General features: G+C 37.0%; 1 protein-coding gene and 1 non-coding gene across 2 annotated transcripts; both read left to right on the forward strand.

The window, feature by feature from the left end:
• The first annotated feature begins 2,465 nt into the window (after positions 1 to 2,465).
• On the forward strand, positions 2,466 to 3,591 carry LOC135232784 (olfactory receptor 2G3-like). The gene has a single exon (XM_064293823.1). It carries the CDS (start codon positions 2,650 to 2,652, stop codon positions 3,589 to 3,591), a length of 942 nt encoding a protein of 313 aa, XP_064149893.1. The 5' UTR covers positions 2,466 to 2,649.
• Positions 3,592 to 14,754: 11,163 nt separating this feature from the next.
• LOC135227625 (U6 spliceosomal RNA) lies at positions 14,755 to 14,861 on the forward strand. The gene has a single exon (XR_010317798.1). It is a non-coding gene; the product is annotated as a U6 spliceosomal RNA (small nuclear RNA).
• Positions 14,862 to 23,077: the final 8,216 nt, after the last annotated feature.

The raw sequence follows: 23,077 nt of genomic DNA on the forward strand, positions 1-23,077 counted from the left end.
ACATGTAACATTTCTTTTCTATATAAATTTTTGAAGAATCGTAAATTTAGAGGCATGTAAATCTATTATCTTCTCTACAAAATATTTTTTCAGCTTTAGTGTTTCCTACTTCTGTAAAGGACACCGAACTGTTCAAGAAATAAACTTGTAACCCATCATCAACCCTCCCTTCTCACCCTCCACATCTAGTTAATCATCACGTTCTGTTGATTCTAACTTCTAAATATCTCTAGAGTCTAAGAATATAAATCTTCCCTGCCACCATCAAGCCCTTTCTTTCTTAGAGCATTGCAACTGCTTTCAAACCAGTTTCCATGTATCAACTCATTCCTTGCCGAACCATTCTGCAATCTGAGGCCAGAGTGGTTTTTTTTTTTTTTTAATAAAACAACCTGTAAATTACCTGTCCCTCCTGACTTCTATTGCCCCTTCACCTGCTTAAAACATCCTTGGGATAAATCCAACTGTTCAGCATAATTTAAACATTCCTCTTCCTTCCCATGCATGCATACTATTGTAAACTAATTCTATAACAGCATATATTTCTCTTCTCTATGCCTTTTCAGCATTAAGCCATAGCATGCTATTCCTTCTGCCTAAAATAATCTCTCCTTACCCCAGACTTCATTGTATTTACTGGTTAAGGCCTATTCATCCTTTAGTTCTCTGCTTAAACACTACTTACTAAGAAAAGTTGTCTGACTGCCATCAGCAAAAATGCACTACGTGTTTTTTTAATCAAATTTCCAAAACATTTTTTATCTTTTTTTAATCTCCATTTCCTTCAGTAGAAGGTCAGCAGTGACCTGTGGCATGGAACACCACTAAATTATTTAGCAAAGTTGTGTAATGCAATCAAATGGACTTGTTATTCTGATACTATATAATATGAAGTTATAAAAGGGGAAATATTGATCACACTCCAACCAAAATTTCAATCCAGTCTATCAAAGAATAAAATTTTCAAAAGCTTTAGCTTTTTTAATTAACATAAAAATATCCAACTGCTAATTTTTACAGAATAAGAAAAATATAGAAGCAAAATTATTTAATCTGTAGATGATATTTCCTAATTAATTAAAAAAACATGATAATTACATATTTCATATTCTGTCTTATCCCAAACCGGTGCCGTCGAGTCGATTCCGACTCATAGCGACCCTATAGGACAGAGTAGAACTGCCCCATAGAGTTTCCAAGGAGCACCTGGCGGATTCGAACTGCTGACCCTTTGGTTAGCAGCTGTAGCACTTAACCACTACCCCACCAGGGTTTCCTCTATCTTATCATGATATTGATAAATGCATACATATGTCAGCATAATGCGTTGCGATAATAATAATAAAAAAAAAACCTAACCCCTTGCCATAGCAACCCTATAGGACAGAGTAGAACTGCCCCTTAGGGTTTCCAACGAGCAGGTGGTGGATACTAACTGCCAACCTTTTGGTTAACAGCCGTATATTTAAAAAAGCGTATGTGTTCCTTATTTGCTGCTTTTACTACTGACCACTGACACCCGTTGCCATCTGGTTGATTCCCACTCATAGTGACCCTGTAGGCAGAGGAGTACTGCTCCTAGGGTTTTGAAGGCTGCAGTCTTTATAGAACAAGATCAGCACCCTTTTCTACCAAGGAGGAGCTGGTGACTTCCAACTCCTTGACCTTTGGGTTAGCACTGCACCTAACCTGTGAGCCACGGGGGCTCCTTTTGATCACTGATAAAATAGGTATAAAGCAAATGTTCATTGATTGGACAACACCTCTCCTTTTCTTCTTTCGCTTCCAATTTTACAAGATGCTTTTGAGGAAGAAGGTAGTAGATTTGCAGAAAAAATGAAGAATTTGGAATAATCAAGAAATCATTAATTATTGTTTACTTCTTTTATTGTTTATCCCTTTCCTTCTCATGGGTACCCCAAGGAACCAAGTACATTTTCTGCTTCTGGACATTTTTTGGGAAGCTGCTGCACCACTGACAGTGCCTGCTGCCTCAAGGCAGGGGCCTTTATGACTACAACTGAAGAAATGGGAGTGTGCTGTAAATTACTATTTTTATAGGGTATTGTATGAGGTATCTTAATTTTTGGTAGGAAAAATAGAAATTTTGAAAATTTTTATTTGTTGCAGGTAAGTACCAGTAGACAGACCCCACTGAGGACTCTGCGGCATAATTAGTGTAACATCATGTGTACCACTGAACACTTAGGGTAAGCTTCTGGGAGGGGATAAGAAAAAAAAATCCATACTGCCTTCCAAAAATTCAGACACACTTAATGATTCAGCATGCTTCCATTAATGAAAACATGTGGTAACAACAAAAAAAAAAAGAATTTAAAGCAGAAAATAACGGGTTCATGAAAGGGTTATTTAATGTCACCATATTTTTTAGCATTTCTCTAAGAAAGTTCTTAATTTTTTTCCTCCTGGTGTCAGACAGGTTTGTCTCTTCACTCTTTCTTTCTCTCTCTCTCTACTTACACACCCTCATTCTTCAACTTCAGGGTCTATTTCTTTCAAGTGTATTTCTGATTTTATTTGCCTCCCACTGCCCAATATTGACTCAATTTGGCAGTGTATTTGGTTTTGGATTTTAGACTCATCACACGTATTTTTGTACTCATCTCTTTCCTTTTCATAAGTAGGGTGATGAAGACAAATAATGAGAGTTTGGGAAGTGATTTCATTTTGGTGGGCTTCTCTGACCAGCCACCGCTTGAGAAGATCCTCTTTGTGGTTGTGCTGATCTCCTACCTTCTGACACTGATGGGCAACACAGCCATCATCCTGGTCTCCATTCTGGATCCCAAGCTCCATACGCCCATGTATTACTTTCTTACCAATCTCTCCTTTGTTGACCTCTGCCTTACCACCACCATTGTGCCCCAACTGCTGTGGAATCTCCATGGATTAGCAAAGACAGTTACTCCTATAGGCTGTGCTGTTCAACTCTACGTGGCTCTGGCACTGGGATCTACTGAGTGTGTTCTCCTGGCTGTCATGGCATATGACCGCTATGCTGCTATTTGCCGACCACTTCATTATGCTACTGTTATGCATCCGCGGCTTTGCCAGTCACTTGTAGGAGTGGCATGGTTGAGTGGAGTGGGCAATACCCTAGTTCAGGGCACCATCACCCTTCAGCTGCCCCTTTGTGGGAACCGGAGGATTTACCACTTCATCTGTGAAGTGCCTGCCATGATCAAGTTAGCTTGTGTAGACATTCATGCCAATGAGGTCCAGCTCTTCATGGCTTCCTTGATACTACTCCTCCTCCCCCTGGCACTCATCTTGGTCTCATATGGATACATTTCCCAAGCAGTGATGAGAATCAGGTCAGCCCAAGCTTGGCGTAAAGCCCTTGGAACATGTGGATCCCACCTATTGGTAGTTTCCCTCTTCTATGGGACCATCACAGCTGTCTATATCCAGCCCAACAGCTCCTACGCCCACAGACAGGGAAAGTTTATAACCCTTTTGTATACTGTAGCAACTCCCACCCTCAATCCCCTCATTTACACTCTGAGAAACAAAGATGTAAAGGGAGCTTTGAAGAGGCTGGTGAGAAAAGATCAGAGTATAGGAAAGTGAGAAAGCGATACGGAAAACGTGCAGACATGGTTTAACTAAGGTGGGAGTGCTGAAAGACTGAAAAGCATGCTGCAAAACTAAATTCTCAATGCTGTCTGAAGAATCCATAAACAACTGAAATCACTTTCTTTAATCCCCGTACTTAACATAGTCAGGATATGATGTCCAGACTGGCATCTTATAATCTGCCAGACGACTGGTTTACCCAATAAAGCACAAACAAGCCTTACTCTTCCTAGAGCCTCTGAAGTTAATTTTCCTCCCTCTCTATTCTTTCTCTTGTATAAATTCTGGTTTTGCCTTGTTAGATGAAATCAATCTATTAATTTATCTCCCTTTTGTAGAAATAAAAAAACCTTTGCTGCCAAGTTGATTCTGACTCATGGCGCCCCCATGTGTTACAGGTTAGATCTGCTCCATAGGGCTTTCTTGTCTGTTATCTTTATGGAAGCAGATCACCAGGGCTTTCTTCTGTGGTGCCACTGGGTGTGTTCGAACTGCCAACAGTTGTGTTAATAGTCAACCACAAACTGTGCTACACAGGGACCTTCTTCTTATAGAAGTAAACAGTTCGTAAACAGTAAAATAATTAGCTAGGTGTCTTCGAGTTGTTCTTTTAAAGGTTATTCATGAAGGCACTGAGATATTACTCTTTTGGATTCAATCCATGGACCAAGAGAAACATGTAGTCTGGAAGCTCACCTCAACTGAGCTGGACTTCTAGACTCCTGGATTCCCCTCCCCTGGCTAATCTGATAAGTTTTGTGGTTGAGCTTTTTGATTCTTTCATTCTATGTCTGATTCCTTGCCAAGTTAGCTTTTTATTTCAGTTTTGATTGTGCGTAGGTGATGGTGTCCACACTGGTGGCAGCAGGGGTAGGATTTGATTTTCGGTATGTTACCGAACCCTAAAAGGGGAGTCCTTGTTCAGAACACTCAGACTTGCCAATTATCTGGACACTGGTCTTTGAGAAAGTAACTTTGTTGCAATGCACAGAGCAAGGAGTCTGGAGGAAGTTCCTCAGATCTGACTCCCCAAGCTACTAGGCAGCGGGGCTTATGTGTGATTTGGGCAACAAGATGGTGGCCATGCAGGTTTACTGGGGAGGGAAAATTCTAGAAGATGGACAGGAAACAGGAGGTGATGTGGTTCTTGTTGGACCTCTCGCTTCAGAATAAGGTCCAGATGATGATTTTCCTTTTGATTTGTTCCTCCTGTTGCTGCGCCCTCTGCTCAGGTTAAGTAGCGGTCCCACCCCGCCCTTCTGCACATGCGGGGTGGGCCAAATCTGTCTTGGGCTAGTTTAAGGACTAACAGAAATTTACTGGCATTTGTAGGGTCAGATTATAGGCATTCTATCATCAAGTAATTCTGCCACGTAATGATGACAGGAATTCAAACCCTGCCAAGAGAAAATGACGGGGGATTTGAAACTAATTCATTTGGGGTGTGTGCGTGTGTGTGTTTGTACATGTTTGTTTGAAGATTCTAATATTTCTGGAATATAAGATGCAGGGTGGAGAAGCTTTTCATCTTTTGTTTTTCTGAATTTGATGGAATCCTCTCTGTGCATTTTGTGTTTGCTCCAAGATGAGTGTTCCCAACTCTAAAAGTCAAAGCTCTTTTCCTCCTTCCAACACTCTGACTTTTTAAATCTTTATTTGTTATGGGAGTCCTGGTAGTGTAGTGGTTAAAAGCTCAGTTGCTAACCAAAAGGTTGGCAGTTCAAATCAACCAGCCCCTCCTTGAAAATCCTATGGAGCAGTTCTACTGTACCCTATCAGATCTCTATGAGTCAGAACTGACTTGATGACACCTCACAACAACAAAAACATCCGTTAGGGGATCAATAGGTATCAGTATCTGCACAAATGAAATTTATACACCAAAGATGATCTTAGTATGCCATACTCCTCACAAGTATTTTGGCTTTAGTAAACTTGTATTCTTAACCAAAAAAAAAAAAGGAGCCTTAAAACAAAAGGTATCCAAATCCCTAGCTTTCCACACTCAGCCTTCTTCTATCAGTTTGCTAAAACTTTTATATGATTAAATAATCTGATATTAATGTTCCTTCAGGATTATTTAAATAGTCTCAGTAGAGAAGAATGGAAAAACTTACTTCATTGTAAACTGGACAGATTGAATCAGGAAAAGAAAATTTTTCTATGGCTATATAAATCAAGATTTGGTGTTCTCCTCTCGACGTTCACCCTTCAATCAAAGCTTATCCAGGCCCATGAATAAAACAAGACTAAAGGGGCACATCCGCCCAGGGGCAAGGACTAGAAGGTAGAAGGGGACAGAAAAGCTGGTAATAGGGAACCCAAGGTCGAGATGGGAGAATGTTGGCATGTTGTGGGGTTGTTAACCAATGTCATAAAACAATATGTGTACTATTTAATGAGAAACTTAGTTTGCTCTGTAAAACTTCACCCAAAGTACAATTAAAAAAAAAGCAAGAACAAGATTTGCTGTTCTCAAGGCAATCCTTCAAAGAAAAAAGGCTGAGAAATATGACATTATGTTAAGGGATATGAACTCTGAAAAAGACATTGCTCTACCAAATTCAAAAGGGAATCAAAAATTTCTCAAATTCTCATCAGTGATGCCTATGGAGATACCTAACAATATTTTGTTATATGTCTTTATTTCTTTATTATTTTTAATTGATGCAAATACTTCTTTTTCTATCTTAAATCATGTTCTATTACATTTAGCTTATCTAATTTACATAAGAGCTAACAAATTTTTTTCATTTTTATAAATCTAAAATTATTAGCAAACCAGTATTCCTTGACTCTTTCAGAAGTAGATCTCCAGGCCTTTCTTCAGATGTACCTCTGGGTGGATTCAAACTGCTAACCTTTCAGTAGTAGCTCAGTGCTTAACTGTTTGTACACCCTGAACCTCCTGACTTCATAAAGAGGGAGATAATGAAAGTATAATTTCTCTTAAAATATAATGGCTTGCTGGTTGGTTTATAAAGACAAATGAGTGCTTATATCAATTTAAAATGAAAGAAACTTAGATTTCTAAGAACATGCATTCTTATACTTTAAATGATACATTGGCTCTTCAAGAATCTTTTTGTGTTCAAACTTTACCTTAAGTTAAAAAAGATATATTTTCAGTTTAATTGGTGGTTTTGCTTATTTGGCTAAGTGATAAGAAATACAACAAAACTGCATTATTTTATTTTACTTTTTTATTGTACTTTAGATGAAGGTTTATAGAATAAACTAGCTTCTCATTAAACAGCACACATATTGTTTTATGACACTGGTTAACAACCCCACGACATGTCAACACTCTCCCTCCTTGATCTTGAGTTTCTTATTACCAGCTTTCTTGTCCCCTCCTGCCTTCTAGTCCTTGCCCTGGGCTTGTGTGCCCCTTAGTCTCATTTTGTTTTATGAGCCTGTCTAAGCTTTGCATGAAGAGTAAACCTCAGAAGTGACTTCATTACTGAGCTAAAAGGGTATCTGGGGCCCTACTCTAAGTATATCTCCAGTCTCTGTCAGGCCAGTAAGTCTGGTCTTTTTTTGTCGAGTTAGGATTTTGTTCTACATTTTTCTTCAGCTCTGTCTTGGACCCTCTATTGTGATCCCTGTCAGAACACTCAGTGGTGGTAACCGGGCACCATCTAGTTGTGCTAGACTCAGTTTTGTGGAGGCTGTGGTAGTCGTGGTCCATTATTCTTTTGGACTAATTGGCATTATTTTTAAACAATTTAAACACTGTTGTATGTGAGATGTAATTATATAGAGAAAACATTAACGCATTATTCTTACTTAGGTGATTCTTTTAAATATTAGACTGGTTAAGCAATTTTGACATAAAACATCTCTATATCTCCCTCCTTATAAAGATGTTACCATGATGTTCTAGTTTATATAACCTTGGGTTTATTTTTATTAAAAAAAAAGAGTCTAGATAATTTGAATTTCCTAAATATCACCTACTGCTTTTACTGAATTTAATCTAGCATCACTTTGTTTAAGATTATAAAATTAGGTGTTCAACTAATTTCAATTATCAAAACTAATGCTTTTATTAAAAATGAATTATTTAATGATTCAAATTGTATGGATTTAGTGTTTCAGCTTAACTGGTACTTTTAAGATCTTTAACTTTGCAAGTTTAAACTACTGTTGATTTAATTTATGACTCATCTTTGCATGCCTGGGCAATCTCTAAATTAAGAAGAGAAAACAAAACACTTGTAACCACTTATCATTTTAAATCTATCCTTTTATATTTATACATTATAGAATGCCCATTGTATAATAGACTGAAAAAATATATACAGGCATACCTTGTTTTATTGTTGTTTCATAAATACTGCGTTTTTACAAACAGGTTTGTGGCAACCCTACATTGAGCAAGTCTATTGGCGCCATTTTTCCAATAGCGTGTGGTCACTTCGTGTTTCTGTGTCACATTTTGGTAATTCTTGCTATATTTCAAACTTTTCATTCTTATTTACATGCACTGGGAAACCAAAAACTTGTGTGACTCACTTTATTACGGTATTCACTCGATTGCAGTGGTCTAGAACTGAACCCACGATATCTCTGAGGTATGCCTATAGCTGCATTTGGATAATGTTAAAGTTCTTCTTCTTTTTTTTTTTTTTTTTTTTGCCACTCTGAAAGAGAAATGTAGCATAGACTTTGGAATAGAAATAGCTAGTTTTTTTTGTTTGTTTTTAAACTGTTACCTACCCTCTAGTTTTCTTTACACATTTAACCTTTGGTTAACGGTCCCCATGAACATAAATTGTTGAAACTATAGTTTGTTCAATACTTTCAGAGACTATGAATATGTTTATAAAATAATGAATATGATTTGTATGTTTATTTGGTAGTTTATTTTTTTATTAAGTTCATTAAGATGGAAAATGTAACTTAATATAGTTTATCTTATTTAATATTCTGATAAATTTTATTATCTTTTATACCTAACGTTGAAAGCTTTAAATTTGTCCCCTATTTGTATGTATTTAAACTCATACCTATAAAGATATGTGAAGATTATTACATTTTTTTTTTAACTTGCAAGTGATAATCCATTGCCACTGATTCCATTACGATTCATAGTAGCCCTGTAGGAAAGAGTAGAACAGCTCCATAAGCTGTTGTTGTTAGGTGCCTAGAAGTCGGTTTCAACTCATAGCAACTCTATGTACAACAGAGCAAAACACTGCCTGGTCCTGTACCATCCTCACAATCATTGTTATGCTCGAGCCCAGTGTTGTAGCCATTGAGTTAATCCATCTCGTTGAGCACTTTCCTCTTTTTTGCTGACCTTCTACTTACCAAGCATGATGTCCTTCTCCAGGGACTGGTCCCTCCTGATAACATATCCAAAGTATGTGAGATGAAGTCTCGCCATCCTTGTTTCTAAGTAGAGTTCTGGCTGCACTTTTTCCAAGACAGATTAGTTTGTTCTTCTGGCAGCCCATAGAATAGTCAATATTTTTTGCCAACACCATAATTCAAAGGCATCATTTCTTCTTTGGTCTTCCTTATTCACTGTCCAGCTTTCACATGCACAGGAGGAGATTGAAAACACCATGGCTTGGGTCATGAGCACCTTAGTTCTTAAACTGACTTCTTTGCTTTTTAACATTTTAAAGAGATCTTTTATAGCAGATTTGCCCAATGTAATGCCTCGTCGTCATTTGTTTTCTTGACCACTGCTTCCAAGGGCTCTGATTGTGGATCCATGCAAAATGAAATCTTTGACAACTTACAAGGCGGTAAATCTTTACAGAACCAGACTGCCCATCATTCTCCCCCTGAGTGGCTAGTGGGTTTGAGCTGCCAATCTTTTGGTTAATAGCCTAGTGCTTAACCACCAGGGCTGCTTTCTGTAAGTGATAAAACATCTAGAATTTTAGAATGGTGACTATATTTTATGACTTTACAATCATTTAAATCATTTAAACAAAATCAATTGCTACTGTATTCATTTAAAATCTTTTCACCTAGTCTGTCACTGTTCCTTGCTATTGTGTTTACGTTAAATATTTTCACTCCCAAATAAGACTGTAAGCATTTTCCTCTCTTTAGACACTTAGTCTCATATCTTAATGTAATAACATGTTTTGTCAAAAATGGTAAGATGTCTTTCATATCTAAATTATTTCTGAGGTTTCCTAGATGGCTATCAAGTAACCACAAAGATTATACCCTTCACATTATAAAATAAAGAATGCTAAAATAATTAAATTTATCTAGTATTCTGTATCTTAGCACCTAAAATACCTATTTTACTGTCTTTCTTACATAATAAAGGCAAATCTCATAACTGTCTAAAAGCTCTAAACTTGACAGCTGCTAATTTGACTGATGTCCAAACTTGATGACAATTCTAATTGTTAAAGCATGTATTTCATGACTAAGATCTAGCTTCTAAATATTTTGTGTCACTAATAGCTCATCCCATGCAAAAGCTCTGAGGCTACCTTGCTAGAGGTTTATGAGCTAATATTCATAGGAGAGTGCAAGTGCTATAGGGTTAGTTCATGATTTCTGCATGCTGTAAATGCTATGAAAACAAGGGAGTTTTCTGTCTTCTTCAGAGGTCTCGATTAAAAATTTTGAAACAAAGCAATGACTGCTTATTGGTGACAGTCCAACCTTAAAAGAAAATCTGTTATTAAAGCCTATACTAAATTGTAGTCTGTGGGTGGTACAAATGGTTTGCACTTGACTACTACTATCTTAAAGGTTGGCGATTCGAACCTACCCAGCAGTGGAATGGAAGAAAGGCCTGGCAATCTTCTTCCATAAAGTTTACAAGCAAGAAAATCCTATGAAGAAGTTCTACTGTGTAACACATAGGGTCACCAGGAGTTGGAATTAACTCGATAGCAATGGATTTGATTTTATAGTTAATGAAATACCCTGACTGTTTTATAAACAGTAGTCTTAATACTCTTGTATTAATCCTGTAGTGACAGTGTTTAATCTGGTTTCAGACTAGAAATAATTTATTTAAATTCAACAAAATTTCCTCCCAAAAAGAAAAGCTTAACGCCATCTCAAAATTATCACTTGTAGCTTGGAGCTGCTCAGAATCATCTCTAGACTTTTTACTTATGAAACCATCACCAAACAATATAAAAATATTGTTGGAATTTTCTTACCCAGTGTGGTCAATGAGTTCCTTAACCTTATTTTATTTGTGATTATCTTAAACTGAAAAAAATAGTAAAGCTACAGAAAATATCAAATCCCCCTCTCTGGAACTATTTGAACATTTAAAAATAAATTTTATTTGGGATTTTTCCTACCCAAGAAAAACTTCAATACTTTATAATAATAGAAATCAAGTTTCTAAGTAAAATACTTTAAATACACTAAAGGAAAGACTTCCATTTAAAAAAATACCCTCAAAGCTTTAAAAATATGATCTTAGCTAATGATGTCTTGAAATCAAAATCATCTAACTTTCTGAGAGATCTTAAACTTCTCTGGTCTGCAGTTTTGTTCCAGGCCTAATGGTTATGATGATGTGACATATATCTTTAAATCCTCAACCTAGGAAATTGTTACTGAAAGGTCCATGAGATTTTTCCCGACTTCTCCTCTCACAGATTCCATCTTGGTACATTCTACTCTTGCCAGATATTCTCAGATAAGTAAGATTATGTACGAGTTAATATTCATAACAGATGCAAACCACAGTTTCAAAAAGAACATCACCTGATATGCCTTACATGATATTGAACTAAGAGACTAAATACACTGAAAAAATTTAAAACAAAAATCAGCTTTGAAACCACACTGGAAAAGATAATTTCAGGTGCTATTATTTACAAACACGGTTCTTTTTAAATTCATTTTTCAATTTAAAATATTATTGTGGCAAAATATATGTAACAAAATGTTTGCCACTGAAGCCATTTTTAAGTGAACAATTCAGTGACATTCATCAGAATCACCAAGTTGTGCAAGAAAATCACTATCCATTTTCCAAAAGTTTTTCATCACACCAAATGGAAGTTCAATGCCTCTGAATAACTCCCCACTTACCCTCTGGCCCTCGGGAACTACCAATACACTTTGTCTCTGCATACAAATATGGCTATTAAGTTCCCAGGCACATCAACACATGTTTCCAATTATAAACACGTTTAGGATCCTACCGTCTGGATATCTAATCCCAGTGGAAATCTGACATTGAGGCTCACTAAAAAGGCTTTCCCAAACAGGTGACTTCTGAGAGAACACAGCTTCCTTTCAGACTCTAGGGATTAAGACAATGACATTTGACATTGACAATATGCAGGTTTCTCTCAAAACCTTTGGTCCAGTATCCTTGATCACGATGACGAACTTCTATTTGGATTTAGGTTTTATTTTTTTTCTCTTTCTTCTTCTCTTATTTCTTTCCTCTTATGTTAAACTTTTTTTTTTCTACACTGACAATCAGTTCAACAGTTAAATTTGTCATTCAGCCTTTTCAAGTATTCAAAACAAAATTCTTTGTTAATAGTGCCTTATTAAAAGCTCAGCATAGAAACATAACAAGAGGGGTCCATGACATTGAATTTCACTGATTTGTTTAAGGAGTTCTATTCAAACCATAATGTCACTTTGAAGTCTAAAGTGTGCCTGACCAAGCCATGGTTTTTTCAATTGTCTCATATGTGGACAAAAGCTGGACAATGAATAGGGAAGACCGAAGAAGAATTGACGCCTTTGAATAACAGTGTTAGCAAAGAATATTGAATATATCATGGACTGCCAGAAAAATTAACAAATCTGTCTTGGAAGAAGTAGAGCCAGAATGCTCCTTAGAAGGGAGGATGGCAAAATTTCATTCCACATACTTTGGACATGTTATTAGGAGGAACCAGTCCCTGGAGAAGGACATCATGCTTGATAAGTAGAAGGTCAGTGAAAAAGAGGAAGACCTTTGACAAGATGGACTGACACAGCAGCTACAAAAATGGGCTCAAACATAGCAACAACTGTGAGGATGATGCAGGATGGGGCAGTGTTTCGTTCTGTTGTACATAGAGTACAAAGGGTCACTATGAGTCGGGGCCAACTCAACGGCACCTAACAACAGCAACATCCAAACTGTAAGTGCCAATATAAAAATATCTGGTCTTTACTTTATATCTGATTATGAGTCAGAATTGACTCGATGACACACAACAGCAACATGACCCAAATAGCAGATGAAATAATCAATTAATAATATAATATCCTACTTGGTTAACTAAAGTTGATCAAAACTTGCCTTTATGTTCCTCTCTTATCCAAGGACTTTCATTCCTCTTTAATTCAGTTTGCTACTCACCATTTTCCTTAGCATTCTCTTTTTACTTAGGTTAATTATTTAATAGCGTATCAACTAATACTTGCATTAACTTATGCCCATACTTAGATGAATACCTCCTCATTAGTCTTTGAGCAAAGACGATATATTTTATGTGCCTGTAGAAAGCCTAGAAAGCATGTTTGCTCCTTGGTGCTGACGGATGGGGAGAAGTACCTTCTGTGTCACTGCGTTCAAAGGTATTTTCTGTCTGAATGATGCTTTTTTCTTCCTTACTTTTTCTGCTTTGTCTTTATATCATTTAAATAGTAGATGTTCAGCACCTAGCCACCTTTTTTTTACATCTTTTAAATAACAAGCATTCAGTACCTTGCTTTATTCTTTCGCTACCCTAATATATACCTTTGGCTTTCCATTTTCTTATGCTTGCTTCTGATAGAAACAAGTAGGTACTATGTGAAACTCATGTGTAACTAGGAGAGTATTAGGATTTATTAATTTTAATTTGTTATAATATTAAGAGAAATATTGACCTCATCGATGTGACAAAATTTTTATAGCTATTTTTGATAACCATTCTGGTTGATTCAGACAAAAATTAAAATTTGAATATCTTATATTAACAATTTAGAGTGGTCAGAGAATTGGTTGTAATAATACATTTCACTTGAATTCCTCTGGTACTGTGTACATAGTCTGTGAAATACAGATCATTCATTATATTCGTCGACTAATCTCCTATTTCACCTTTATTATTTTCCCTCCTAAATGTTCGTATTTACCTACAAAGGCTTAGGGACAGACCTGTCCATGACAATTCCTGAGGGGCAGAATCAAACTGCTTCTTGACATTCTCCAATGAGAAGAAAATAGAAGTCTCGGGGGGGGGGGGTAGGAGGAGCAAGATAAGATTCAGAACAAGAAGGATAATTAAAATAAAACATAGTCACATCCCATTGTTTTTCAGGAAGAAGAAAGGCTCAAATATACCATCACATAATCAACACAGCCTTGTATACTTCTTTTTGTGTGTGTGTGTATGTGGAGTTGAGGGCATACCAGGGAGGGATGAGATGCTCTCCCATGAGGTACACACTCTTCCTGTGACCATCCATGGTCCCTGACTACAACAAAGGGTTTCAAGTGCACAGTCTTAGAGGTGAGGATGGGGCAGATTTGTATCTTCTGAATGTTGGCTATAAGGGGAGGGTGCAGAGAAAATCAGGGGTGCCTCACCAGAAGCTGTAACCGTCCACTTTTTTCCCCTCAGATGTTACGGTTCAAGGTGTGTGACAAAGCTGATGTCTTAAGAAAAGAGCAGTTGTAGAAGATGGCAGATTACAATGTGACAACGGACAACAATATCCAAAGCAGATTTCAGTTCTGAGCATTATTTTAATCAGTTATTTTCTCCTTCTCCAAAAAGTAGAGCAATTTACTCAACCTCTCTATATCTCTCTCATAACATTTCTGTATGTTGTTCTAAATTAATTATTTCATAGATAATTGGTGTACCTCTTATTTTGAAGGACTAGATTGTCCTGTACATGATGATCTAGGTGATAAGACTGTTTCTTCTGGGTTGTGTTAAGGTACCATTTAGCTGAATATTAGGTCCTACAGGGGAAATTCTGGAAAGTAATACTAACCAAAAGTTTGGCAGTTCAAATCCACCAGCCACTCCTTGCAAATACTATGGGTCATTTCTACTCACTGTGAGTTGCTGTAAGGCAGAATCTACTTGGTGGCAACGGGTTTGGTTTGGTTCTGGTATGGGAGAATTTGTGGAAGGTAATGGGTAATCATCTCTATACATTTTGATGACCAATTACCTAAAGTGTATCTACTATTAAAATATTTTAGTGCTCGGTTCAGCAGCACATATACTAAAATTGGAATGATACAGAGAAGATTAGCATGGCCCCTGCGCAAAGATGACATGCAAATTAGTGAAACGTTCTATATTTTTTAAACTTTCACTTAAAGCACAATAAAATTAAAAAAAAATATTTTAGAAATAATGATTATGTAATACATATTAACAATTATCTTGTTTCTTGTGTGTTGGGCACCATACTAAGTGTTTAATATTCAATGTCTAATAGCACATCACATGTTTTCTTTGGCTGATAGGAAATAAAGAAATGTCTTACTGTAAATATACAGATAAATAAGGAAGTGAATCAGTCAAGGAACATGTCTAATTGTGAGGAGCTCCGAAAATGAATCAGTTGTGTTGGATTATTTCCAAAGCAGAACCATATAGAGTGTGCTGGTCTTAGGTCTTGTGGTTGAGTAAGGTGGTGTGTGAAGTCAAGCCATCAAGCTATTAAATCTATTTTATTTCCCTTCTCTGTTTTTTTCTCACATCCACTTATGACTGAAAGTCCATCTCAATATCTAAACTTTCAGAACTTTGCCAGTGTTAAGTGGCCACTTAATGTTTTATAACATTGAATAGGAATCTATAAGCTATGATAATTAATCATGGGGCATGAAACTTCTAACGCTTCAGGTTATATCACAGTGCCTGTTAAAGTGGCTTGATTACTGGCTTTTAATATAGCTTATTATATAGATTGATAACAACAGGGAATATTCCACGCAGTGTTCTATGAGCTCATTCCTGTGAAGATTTAAAAGGGCAGGAGGTTTTGCCTCTCCTAAACTAAATTTTAATGGCCACTCCTTACTTTTTATTCATGGTTTTCTTGTACGATGTTTGCATTTGTGATTCAAAAAAAACAAAGATAGGAAAGGCTTCATTATTCTTTCTTTACAAGAAAATGATGGATCAGGAAGCCTAAATCCAGAAAAATATATCAGGTGAGAGACAGCAGCTCTCTCCTTTCTGCAGAGCCTTGATAACTGCCTTGAGCATCTTACTGTCTTTCCATGGGCAATGATGAAAATAAACAGTCATAGTATGTACATAAAGCTGACTTTTACTACATGGATATCAAGCTCCCCAAACTAAGGCCCAACAGGTGAGGGAATACTAAAAACAATAGAAAACGTAATTAAACAACAACAACAAAAAGCTTTACATGGTTTAGTGATAGTCCAAGTGACAGAGAGGAAGAGAATTTCATTACATTTGTTTGTGTTTTCCTCTCTAGTGAGTCTTATAAATTTCTTTTTACAAGATTTAGCATTTCCAGACAGACTACCATTCTTCGTCATTTTAAATATTTAGAAGCTTTCACAGACCTTCACTATCCTATCTTTCACTTGTTGCTCCTGAGTTCTGTGAGGTTTTAAAATGTACTTATCATGAGATTAATGTGTTTCACTCCTATGGTTTTTGTGCAGCTAGCCATTCACCAGTAACTCCCTCGCATTCCCCAGTATCCCCTGACCCCTGACCTCAACATAGACATTTACATTTTTCTTCTACAGTTTAAATGTGAGACAAGGGTATTCATGATGTCACTAGTTAGGAAAGGGACAGATATTCTCTTTTTCTGGGTTTGGTCTTCCATTACCCCATCCGTGTCTCTAAAGATATGGTAGTACCTCCCAAAGACAGGAAGATATAATAAGTAAAATGCATATTTGTTAATTTAACTGACAGATGGAATGACAGCCTCTCCACATCCAGAGCTTTCTATGCAACAGAGTAAACTGTTACTGAGTCAGGGTATTTAAAAACATCTTTTGGGTAATAAAAAAGATAAGCAAGCCATTGTCTTTGGTTGTCTCAGCCTTAACTGAATAGTGTTGCTACATGGGAAATACAAATAAAATGAATTACAATACAAGAAAAATTTGTTAAGTGCTTTAACATAAGTGTAAAAGCATTCTTATAGACTTCTCAATGTGTAAGAAATTTTTCTGATAGCCATATGTATTGAGGTTCATACAGAACTGCTATTTCTTATCTAATCATGTCTTGAATCAGCTCACTATCCTCCATTCTTACCTTTTTGAGGCTTTTGCATAGCTCAGTTAATTGTCAAATTAGTAGATTAAAATTATCTATAACATGCAACTGTCTTTACCCTGGGCAAAACATTCAGATAGCATTTTTATGAATGAATGTGTTTAAGTAATGTGTGTATATGTCTGTTCTTTTGGCTTTTCCTCTCTCTATGTTAGCAGATGAATAGAAAAATATAAAATGAGATAAAGATGATGAATAAGAAGACTGGGGACTATGATGTGAAATTCCCTAAGAGGTTATATATATATGAGGATAAATTTATTGTGACAATACATGTACACATATGTGTACATATTTATAAAATAAAAAACTGGAGGCGGGGCCAAGATGGTCTACTAGGTAGAAGCTACCTCAGATCCCTCTTGCAACAAAGACTTGGAAAAACAAGTGAATCAATCACATACATGACAATCTACAAAACCCTGACCATCAAACACAGATCTAAAGACTTGACCTGAGTGACAGAGACTCAGCCATCGTAAGCAGGCTGCACACTGACACGGCTAACGAGAGAACGAGCAACCATGGGGAAGCAGTGACTGTTTTCAGAGCCTGGAGCCAGAGTCCCAGTCAGAAAAACTTGGCACCGGGCTTTGGACTGGGCACAGGGGAGCTGGGCATGGCATCCTGACATTGCGCAAACATGGAACGCAGCCCTTGCCCCCAGAAGTGACCTCGGGGGAAGCCCAGCCAGTGTACACAGGCAGCGCAGTGACGCAGTCAACAGGAGGAGAAGTCACCGGGAGGCAGCGACTGGTTTTGGAGCCTGGAGTGAGGAGTCCCAGCCAGGGAACCTTGGCGCTGGGCTTTGGACTGGGAGCAGAGGAACTGACCACGGCTTCTGAAACAGCACAAGCACAGGATGAGGCCCTGACCCTCAGGGGTAATCTTGACCCAGCCAAAGCACGCAGGCTACACACCCCTCAGTCATAAAACAGTCATCACCAAGCAAGATAAGTAACTTTGTCTATATTCCTGGGTGCTACTCTCTCCTATCTATCTGATCCCTCCCCTCTCCCTCTCAGGCAGCTTCATTAACATTGGAATTTCCTGGGCCAGAGAGGGAAGTGCCTCTGCGGGGTTTTTTGTTTGTTTGTTTGTTTGTTTTGTCTTTTCCTAACCCATTCTCCAGGCCTGAAAGAAGCAGCTACAAAAAACCCAGGGACCAAAAATGCTTCCCTAATTGGACTGAAAATACACAACCAGCTCCAGCCAAGCATATGAGATCCATGGTCTTGGGCTTTCATCCCTACAAGGAACAAGGTGGATATTAAAATGCAAAGGCAACTCTGATAGAGATCTGACTGTAATTGTTTTAGTGGATTACTGGAAAGACAAGTTTTCCAGGTCTGATATCTCTACCTATTAAACAGAGCCCTCACTTACCCACAACGGGGAACCAAGGACTGAAGCTCCACCAAAACCACCTAGCCTGCTGCCATAGGGGTCTGAGGATAGTGACACCTACCAATCTATAGAGGTACATACATTGGGTGTCTAAGGTACAGCTGCAGAGCCCACCCACCAAACTGCTTTAGAAATGGAGACACACCTACCTTACTGGCACTTGGGGGAAGCCTCTTAGCATCCTGCCCCCCCCCCAGAGTGTGACCCTCTAATGCTACTAGAATCTGGTGCACACAACTATCACCACTACTCCTCTAAGTGAATAGGTGACAGTATACACCACACACTTGGTAACCCAAAATCAGACGCTACTCAAGAATAGTGAATGGCCTCTTAGGCTTATATATCTGGTAACAGCCCAAATCAGCTGGTAATGGGACATAAGTGATTCAAAGGCTACAACAATCAAGACAGCACAATCTAGTACCCCATCTATGTATATTGAAAGAAAATAAAACAAGATAAGACTCAGTGAGCAAATATAAAATAAATCGTTACAATATCTTATAGATGGCTTGGAGACAGCAGTCGATATCCAACCTCATGAAGAAGAAGACCATGATTGCTTCTACAACTCCCCAAATTAAAGAATCAAAATCTTTCCCAAATGAAGATACAATCCTGGAATTGCCAGATGCAGAATATAAAAACCTAATTTACAGAATGCTTCAAGACATCAGGGATGATCTCAGAAATGAAATAAGGCAATCCACTAAAAAAAAAAAAATTTTTTTTCCACACAGAAAAAGTCAAGGAACACACTGTTAAAGCAGTTGAAGAAATCAAAAAGATTATTCAAGAACATAGTGGAAAATTAATAAGATGCAAGAATCCATACAGAAGACAGCATTCAAAAATCCAAAAGATTAACAGTAAAATTACAGAATTAGACAACTCAATACGAAGAGGAGCAGAATTGAGCAATTGGAATGCAGAGTAGGGGAGATGGAGGATAAGGCAATCGACACCCATAGAGTTGAAAAACATCAGGTAAAAGAATTTTAAAAAATGAAGAAACCCTAAAAATCATGTGGGACTCTAACAACAAGAAAAACTTGCTTGTGATTGGAGTTCCAGAACAGGGAGGGATAACAGAAAATACAGAGAGAATAGTTGAAGATCTGCTGGCAGAAAATTTCCCTGACATCATGAAAGACAAAAGGATATCTGTCCAAGATGCTCATCGAACTCCATATAAGATTGATCCAAAAAGAAAATCACCAAGACATATTATCATCAAACTGGTCAAAACCAAAGATAAAGAGAAATTTTAAAAGCAGCCAGGGATAAAAGAAAGGTCTCCTACAAGGGAGAATCATTAAGAATAAGTTCAGACTACTCAGCAGAAACAATACAGTCAAGAAGGCAATGGGATGACATACGTAGAACACTGAAGGAGAAAAACTGCCAGCCAAGGATCATATATCCAGCAAAACTATCACTCAAAAATGAAGGTGAAATTAAAACATTTACAGATAAACACAAGCTTAGAGAATTTGCAAAAACCAAGCCAAAGCTACAAGAAATACTAAAGGAAATTGTTTGATTAGAAAATCAATAATATCAGATACCAACACATCACAAGGTCACAGAACAGAACATCCTGATATCAACTCAAATAGGGAAATCACAAAAACAAATTAAGATTAATTTTTAAAAGAAAAAAATGCTCAAAACAGGGAATCATTGAAGTCATCATGTAAAAGATCACAATAATCAAAAAAAGGGACTAAATACGAGAGGCATAGAACTGCCATATGGAGAGGAAAACAAGGTGATATAGGACGAAACAAGTTAGGGTTTTACTTAGAAAAATAGGGGGTAAATATTAAGGTAACCACAAAGAGGTCTAAGAATTCCATAACTCAAAATAAAAACCAAGAAAAATATAATGACTCAGCAAACATAAATTCAATGACTATGAAAATGAGGAACACACAATTTACAAAGAAAAACGTCTCAGCATAAAAGTAAGTGGAAAAATGAAATTGTCAATAACGCACACAAAAAGGCATCAAAATGACAGCACTAAACGCATTCTTATCTATAATTATGCTGACTGTAAAAGGACTAAATGCACCAATAAAGAGACAGAGAGTCTCAGACTGGGTAAAGAAACACGATCCGTTTGTATGCTGCCTACAAGAGACACACCTTAGACTTAGACACACAAACAAAAACTCAAAGGATGGAAAAAATATATCAAGCAAACAGAAATCAAAAAAGAGCAGGAGTAGCATATTAATTTCTGACAAAATAGACTTTAAATTTCAATCCACCACAAAGGATAAAGAAGGACACTACATAATGATTAAAGGGACAAATGACCAGGAAGATATAACTATATTAAATATTTATGCACCCAATGACAGGGCTGCAAGATACACAAAACAAACTCCAACAGAACTGAAAAGTGAGATAGACACCTCCACAATTATAGCAGGAGACTTCAACACACCACTTTCAGAGAAGGACAGAACATCCAGTAAGAAGCTCAATAGAGATACGGAAGACCTAATAGCTACAATCAACCAACTTGACCTCATAGACTTATACAGAACATTCCACCCAACAGCTGCAAAGTATGCTTTTTTTTCTAGTGCATATGGAGCATTCTTTAGACTAGATCACATGCTAGGTCATAAAACAAACCTTTACAGAATCCAAAACATCAAAATATTACAAAGCATCTTCTCAGACCACAAGGCCATAAAAGTGGAAATCAATAACAGAAAAATCAGGGAAAAGAAATCAAATACTTGGAAACTGAACAATACCCTGCTGAAAAAAGACTGGGTTAGAGAAGACATTAAGGAGGGAATAAAGAAATTCATAGAATGCAATGAGAATGAAAACACTTCCTATCAAAACCTCTGGGACACAGCAAAAGCAGTGCTCAGAGGTCAATTTATATCGATAAATGCACACATACATAAAGAAGAAAGAGCCAAAATCAGAGAACTGTCCCTACAACTTGAACAAATAGAAAATGAGCAACAAAAGAATCCATCAGGCACCAGAAGAAAACAAACAACAAAAATTAGAGCTGAACTAAATGAATTAGAGAACAGAAAAACAATTGAAAGAATTAACAAAGCCAAAAGCTGGTTCTTTGAAAAAATTAACAAAATTGATAAACCATTGGCAAGACTGACTAAAGAAATACAGGAAAGGAAACAACCTGAATAAAAAATGAGATGGGCCGTATCACAACAGACCCAAATGAAATTAAAAGAATCATATCAGATTATTACAAAAAATTGTACTCTAACAAATTTGTAAACCTAGAAGAAATGGATGAATTCCTAGAAAAACACTACCTACCTAAACTAACACAATGGATGTAGAACAACTAAATAAACCCATAACAAAAAAAGAGGTTGAAAAGGAAATCAAAAAACTCCCAACAAAAAAAAGCCCTGGCCCGGATGGCTTCACTGCAGAGTTCTACCAAACTTTCAGAGAAGAGTTAACACCATTACTACTAAAGGTATTTCAAGGCATAGACAAAGACGGAATACTGCCTAACTCATTCTATGAAGCCAGCATATCCCTAAAACCAGGTAAAGAAAAAAAAAAAAGGTAAAGACACCACAAAAAAAGAAAATTACAGACCTATATCCCTCATGAACATAGATGCAAAAATCCTCAGCAAAATTCTAGCCAATAGAACTCAACAACATATCAAAAAAATAATTCACCACGACCAAGTGGGATTTATACCAGGTGTGCAAGGCTGGTTTAATATTAGAAAAACCATTAATGTAATCCACAAGATAAATAAAACAAAAGAGAAAAACCACATGATCTTATCAATTGATGCAGAAAAGGCATTTGACAAAGTCCAACACCCATTTATGATAAAAACTCTCACCAAAATAGGAATTGAAGGAAAATTCCTCAACATAATAAAGGGCATCTATTTTTAAAAAAAAAAAAAATAATAAAATACAAAGCCAACAGCCAGCATCACTCTAAATGGAGACAGCCTGAAAGCATTTCCCTTGAGAACAGGAACCAGAAAAGGATTCCCTTTATCACCTCTCTTATTCAACATTGTACTAGAAGTCCTAGCCAGAGCCATTAGGCTAGACAAAGAAATAAAGGGCATCTGGATTGGCAAAGAGGAAGTAAAATTATCTCTATTTGCAGATGACATGATCTTATGCACAGAAAACCCTAAGGAATCCTCCAGAAAACTACTGAAACTAATAGAAGAGTTTGGCAGAGTCTCAGGTTATAAGACAAACATACAAAAATCACTTGGATTCCTCTACATCAACAAAAAGAACACCGAAGAGGAAATCACCAAATCAATACCATTCACAGTAGCCCCCAAGAAGATAAAATACTTAGGAATAATTCTTACCAAGGATGTAAAAGACCTATACAAAGAAAACTACAAAGCTCTACTACAAGAAATTCAAAAGGGCATACTTAAGTGGAAAAACATACCTTGTTCATGGATAGGAAGACTTAACATAGCAAAAATGTCTATTCTACCAAAAGCCATCTATACATACAATGCACTTCCGATCCAAATTTCAATGTCATTTTTAAGGTGATAGAGAAACAAATCACCAACTTCATATGGAAGGGAAAGAAGCCTCGGATAAGCAAAGTATTACTGAAAAAGAAGAAGAACGTGGAAGGCCTCAATCTACCTGATTTCAGAACCTATTATACAGCCACAGTAGTCAAAACAGCCTGGTACTGGTACAACAACAGGCACATAGACCAGTGGAACAGAATTGAGAACCCAGATATAAATCCATCCACGTATGAGCAGCTGATAGTTGACAAAGGCCCAGTGTCAGTTAATTGGGGAAAAGATA

Source organism: Loxodonta africana, chromosome 1, assembly GCF_030014295.1.
Source record: "Loxodonta africana isolate mLoxAfr1 chromosome 1, mLoxAfr1.hap2, whole genome shotgun sequence".
NCBI lineage: Eukaryota > Metazoa > Chordata > Mammalia > Proboscidea > Elephantidae > Loxodonta > Loxodonta africana.

Coding starts and splice junctions, on each gene's coding strand:
- LOC135232784 (XM_064293823.1), top strand. CDS start 2,650: ATGAAGACAAATAATGAGAGTTTGGGAAGTGATTTCATTTTGGTGGGC.